Source organism: Gopherus flavomarginatus, chromosome 9, assembly GCF_025201925.1.
Source record: "Gopherus flavomarginatus isolate rGopFla2 chromosome 9, rGopFla2.mat.asm, whole genome shotgun sequence".
Taxonomy (NCBI): Eukaryota; Metazoa; Chordata; order Testudines; family Testudinidae; genus Gopherus; species Gopherus flavomarginatus.
In genome coordinates this window covers 17312032-17318031 of record NC_066625.1, presented here as the reverse complement: position 1 = coordinate 17318031, position 6000 = coordinate 17312032, and the positions used below count along the sequence as shown (strand labels likewise).

The following is a 6000-nucleotide window of genomic DNA, read 5'->3' as shown; positions in this document are numbered from 1 at the left end:
AAGGTAGTGAGGTTTTTTTTAAAAAACAAGATTACAGTAACCTGGTGGAATATCTTTAGTTCAGAAATGACATCTTCACACTAAGAGTTTTAAAATTTTAAATATGGCCATTTGTTAACATAAAAAATATAAGTAGGAAAAAAAAGAAAGATTACACTGCTAGTTTACAGGACCAACATCATGTTAAGAAAAGTAACAAATCACACAATGTATATGGCAGATTATTCCATATACTGAATTGAAATATATGCACTTTTAAAAAAACCTAAACATTCAGTTACTTATGTAAGGTTACTAATATATTAAGTAGAATAGTGAAATGTTCATATAAATACATTTTGTTTTCAATATTAGATACATTCTCAAAAATGAACAGCTTACTCAATATAGGTATATTGCACTTTGACTTATTCACATGTAACTCAGACTAGCATTCTTCATAACAAATTTAAAATAAAAAAAGAGATCAATACAGTGTCTTCCCCAAAATTAAACAGCTAGTACCTTTTTAAAAAAGGTAAACTTTGGTTAATATCAATTTACACAGAAGGAGAATAAAGAGAGAGCTTGGGGAATGGAGGGAAAAAGGACAAAGACTAATAAATAAATAAGTAAATCAGTAGTAAAGAAGTTAATAATTTTACCCTTATTTAGTTGTCGGTAATGACACATTCAGAGGCCTAGCATTTCCTTATGCTTTATTATTGCAATTACTGTTTTGCATACATCACGTTTTGTCAAGATTAGTGTGAAAAGATCCCAGGGTGGGTTTTAGTTTGCTTGTTTGTTTCCTCTCTTCATATGTCAAAAGATTTAGTTCTTGCCATACTCCTTTGGGGGAAAGGGTCAAATTCTGTTCTCAGGCGCATCCCCGCCACCCTCACCCCCCCATTCTGATTGAACTGAAAAATCATTAGATGATATAATTCAACAGCCTGATAGAGGAGGTGCTTAGCACCTTGCAGGGAAGTACTGAGCACCCTGGACTCACACTGAAGTCAGTGGAGCTGAGGATCTGACCATAATAGACCCAATTCTACAAATCCTTACTTGCTTGAGTAGTCTCATTCTTTCCAAATAAGCCCTACTCAAATGTAAGTAAAGATCTGTCGGACCAGACAGATTGGACTTCATCCTTTACTGTTTCGCACCTTGTGTGCTCGAAAGCTTGTCTCTCTCACCAACAGATATTGGTCCAATAAAATATATGACCTCACCCACCTGATCTCTCATGTGCCTTGTGCTGTCATTGATGCCTGTGAACGGTGCATTCTTATTTGGTTGCTGTATACATCCACTTTACACTCACTTTACACAGGAGTAAATGGCTACACGAGGAGTAAGGCAGTGGGCAAATCAGGCTTTTGGGACTCATGGGTACTCAGCATTTCTTAAAACATAGTAAGACCTCGAAGTATGGCAGACTGTTCAATATCTACAGATTCTTATTGAGCCTAGTTCTAGGAGGTGCTGAGTGCCCTCTATTCCCCCTCTCGGAGGATCTCACGATGTCACAGCATTGGGTCTTTTGTGAGCTTCCTGCTCACAATGAGGCACATACACTGACACCTTGCAAACCCTGAGCTTCTCTCTTCTTTGCAGTTATCAATTGAGAAGCCCCTATGCTCACTGACAAAGCTGTGCCTGTGTTTACCAGGCAAGGAAACATAATCTTACACTCGTTGTTAAGGCCTGTGTTAAGTGCTCCACAAGTAATGTACGTGTTATGATGCATGCTTTGTGAGACCACATACCAACAACAAAGAGGGATAATAGCAAATGAAATGCGTCTCAGTAGCCTGATGTAGCTATCTTCTTCCCGTGTCTTCAGGAAGTGTTGCTGATATGCTTCTTATGGGTATGGAGGAAGAGAATTTAAATATTTATCCTAGTTAAAGTACCTTAAAATTCACTGTCCAGGCATTTTGGGTAGTCTTTGTTTTTACTGTTGTGGAGTCTTTAATATGTTGAATCCACACACAGATTTTTGACTATTAAACAACTAAATGGTAAATCTGTGACAGCATAGCCCAAACAGGTTCTAATATTTAATTTTTGTATGTATAATTTCTAAAGGCCCAGTCAAGGGGGGTGCTGAGTAGTTTCATTGGCTCCAAAGGGAGTTGTGGTGTCCATATTTCTCATTAAACACATAGCCAGGCTCACTAAGTCTCCTAGCATGTCAGGGAGACTCCCATTTATAACAAACTTAGGAACCTTTGGAGAGTTGAATTAAAGTCACTGGAGAAATATTCTACTTTTGTTCTTGGCTGAAGAAACCTCTTTCCCCCTCCCTTCAAACTCCTCCCCTCTGGCCTCTGTCTTAGATAAAACAACTTAAAGCATATAAATATTGGCAGCTAGCAGGATTGCTTTTCATGCCAAGGCTATAACAGGTGAAATATCCATCCTTGAGCCTAGAGTTCAAGCCTGGAGTTCAAGTGAGCCTGGAAGGGCTTGTCACAGTTCAAATGTCTTACCGATTGCTCACTGCAGAAGGTCCTCAATAGCAGGGACTGTGTGTAGCGATATTTCATGTTAGAAATGACACATCGTTTTAGGCAAGTGCACGCAGTGCAAATGATGCCTTCCGCAGTACACAAAGCATTCACTTTGTCAATAGTGAAGACAACTAGATGGTCACAGAAGTTCTTTTATGGTTGCAATTAAACACCTTCGGCGCGGCTTTTCCCCCAACAACTGTACTGCATCAATGCTTGCACATGGACACATGATAGCAATTGAACATCAAGACTCATACTCCAAAGCATATTCAAAATGCTATGTAACAGGAAAGAGGCATTTTGCCTTCTCATTCCGACTCCCAAAATTAAGTACTCTCATTCTCTGCTAACAATCTGATCTGCCTTTAGTCTGTCAGGGAAATGAAATCAACTGACCACTTTTAAAAATAGCCATGTCAGCAGTTTACATTCTGGAGATGTAACCACTTGAAAAGAAGATGCATCCAGAGACACTAACAATCGTCCTTTCATGGTGATATTTTTATAGGTTTTCCATTTTTATCATACTGGTAAACAAGCATTTTGATGCAGTGAGAATTGGCAGGGGAAATCCAAGGGCTGCTAGTTATTGAAAAGTTATGGTTTGTATAGAACTGAACTGGTTGTTTCTGACACCTAAAGAAAGCCTTTAGTGTCGCAGCTGCCATTGTGCGAAATCTCTTGCTAATGAAACAGTAGAGGAAGAAATTAATTGCAGTGTTCAACAGTGCTAGCATATTGGCAATATCTGACACAATATGTACCAACCAAGTGTTCTTTAAAGGTGATACATAGAGGTGATACAGTATCATGATTATTCTTGGTGCCCAAAGTATGGCAAAAATAGAAGTTATAGTAAACAAAATGGCTGTCGTCTTCCCTGTGGAATATCCTCTCAGTCGGAAATTGCATTTTCGTCTGAGCTTGTACACAATGATTGAATTCAGAATGAAGAAAATGGAGCACGGTACCAAGTAAACGGTAAAACAGTGGATCCAGATAAGGACATGATGTATAGATGTGCTTATGTAGTCTTCAATCCAAATATTGGGCCACCAGTAATAGGGGATGCTGGTCAAAAAGCAGGTGATATAAACACACACAATGACTTTTCGAGTACGAGCTGGGTAGGAGACTGTGTGATATTTAAGCGGATGACATACTGCTATGTACCTATCAATTGTTAATGGCACGGTAATCCAAATGGATGTATGTATGGAAGAAAATTCCAATACCTCAATTATTTTGTCAAGTATCTGAGGCATCTGCTTATTCAAGATGAAGTCCTCCAGCAAAAAGTCAACAAAGACAATGAAAAAAAGTACCAGTATGTCAGCAGCAGCTAGTGCTAAAAGATAGTTGTACGAGGACTTCTGCCTGCGAACCACCAGCTGCGATAGGATAATGACTGTCAGGATGTTTGCTGTGGAGACAGAAAAGTTCAGTTAGTTTCACAGGAAGTAGAGTTAGCCTTATTTCAATGTTTGATTGAGCTGTAGCTACATTTCAGGCATGCTGTAGCAGAACTATCTTCATTAAAGTTCAAGAAATCAAAGAGTGAACTCCTACGTTGGCTATGCCTAATTCAGTCTAGTCAGCCTGTCAACTCAGTTCAGCCCTGTACTACTGTGTTTAGCCAGGTTTAGCTGTTCTGTTTAGAAGAGGCAGTGACTGTTGTTTGGAGTTGGTAAAAATATTCTGTTCAAAATTTTTTTTGATGAAAAATGTCCCCCCCGCCTTTTTTTTTTTAACAAACATATATTTTTGGTGTGGAAAATATTCATTTTTTTCAAAAATTTGTGTGTTTTTCTTTTTTTACTAAAAAAAACCCTTTTTTGGTTTGGTTTCCAGTTTGCTCCCTTCCCCCATTTTGTTTTCCTTTTCTTTTCCCCAGCCTTTTCCTCTCCCTTTCCAGAGACAGAAAAGAAAAAAAGAAGGTATAAAAGGGAAAGAGTGTGAAGTGCTGAATGTCTCCTGAGAAATGAGTTCCTTCAATTCTCACCTGGGCAGGGTGAAGCACTCAGAACCATGCCTGAGGCTCTCAGCACTTCACAGGCTTTTTCTATCATGATAGTTTTGCTAGCTCTTCATTCAGGATCCATATCAACCATAATGCTACCAGATTCATCTGCTACCCAAACAGTTCCTTGCTTAGCCAGAGATAGTCCTTAAGAATACATCTCTGACTGTGAGGCCTTGTATCATGCTGCTACTGGAGTATTCCTGAGCCATGAAGGGGAAAAATGAAGTTCAAATTAAACCTTTATACTTGAGTAAAACTCTTTGAATTATGTATGAAGAAATCCTGTACACTTCCTCTTTGGCTCAGACGGGATTTTGCCTGCAGCCCAATGGCCACTGTCCAGTATGCCATTCACACAATCTATGCCTAAAAGAAGGTTTACATGCTGCTAAAATAGCACAGCAATAAGTTGCCAACATATCACAGAGCTTACATTACATTAGGTCCAATTGTGCAGTCTTGACTTAGGCAAAACTCCTATTGCTACCATTGGCAGTTTCATCAGAGTAAAGTATGCTAGATTGGTCCCATCCAAAGATTGATTAAATTGGCTAGAGTGGCCACAGTAGTGCTTAAACAAAGATGGAGATTTGGTTTACTGACAGTATGGCTTGCCAAATATTTGTGTTTGACATTTTCATAAGTGCTGTAATTACCTCTCCCTCTTCTACAGATTGCTCTCCCAAGGCAAATCAAGAAAAATTGAGGACTTCTTGAAATCAGACAGAACAGAAATTATGTAAGTAAAAGTAATGATGCGGGTGTCCTAAAACTGAAACGAGAATGCATATTATTTAACTATCACTCAGCAATTAAGACAACTCTTGACTTCAGAAGGCCTCCCGAGCCTGCTTTCTCAAAGCAGGTTTTTAGCTACTGGAGAAAAGGGTCACACAGATGAATGACAGGAGTAACCACCATCAACATCTCCATTCAGGAATTAACCAAAATTCAAGAGAATGATTAAAATCACATCCTGGAACAAAGCAAACTCATGCAGAATGGCTAAACCAAACAGTACATGATCAAGGTGTCAGAACTGTATATATGAAATGTAAAGTAGAACCTTGCCCAGAATAGTATTTTAAGACTCTCTTTCAAATTAGTTTTTCTGTCATTAAGGACTATACCAGGCCTGACTCTCCTTCTCTGTTACACCAATCTTACATGGGTGTAACTCCACTGATATCAATTTAGAGCAGCATCAGGGGGCTATGGTAGGCAGAGTGCTCCATTTCCTTGTTTTTCAAGAAAACCTTGGTCTCCCAATAGGATCTGCTATATGGCAATCAGAGATAGAATGAACAACATACAGTCACAAAAATCTTGGACTCAGAAAACTTAATGTGACTGAGAAATTACTGTAGGATTTGGCCAGCCATGTTTCATGGCCTGGCATCTTGTAACTTGAATATACCCAGTGTATGCAACTCCTTTGAGAATACTGTAAATTTGAGTCACCTGTAGCCTGTT

The 6000-nt window shown here is 38.9% G+C and overlaps 1 protein-coding gene across 1 annotated transcript in view; it reads right to left on the bottom strand.

Moving 5' to 3' along the window:
- Positions 1 to 366: 366 nt before the first annotated feature.
- GPR139 (G protein-coupled receptor 139) overlaps positions 367 to 6000 on the bottom strand; it is a 28975-nt gene continuing 23341 nt past the window's right edge. Inside the window, exon 2 of the mRNA XM_050968742.1 lies at positions 367 to 3927. Within this exon, the coding sequence (XP_050824699.1) occupies positions 2993 to 3927 (935 nt within the window). The 3' untranslated portion in view covers positions 367 to 2992. The remainder of the gene's footprint in view (positions 3928 to 6000) is intronic.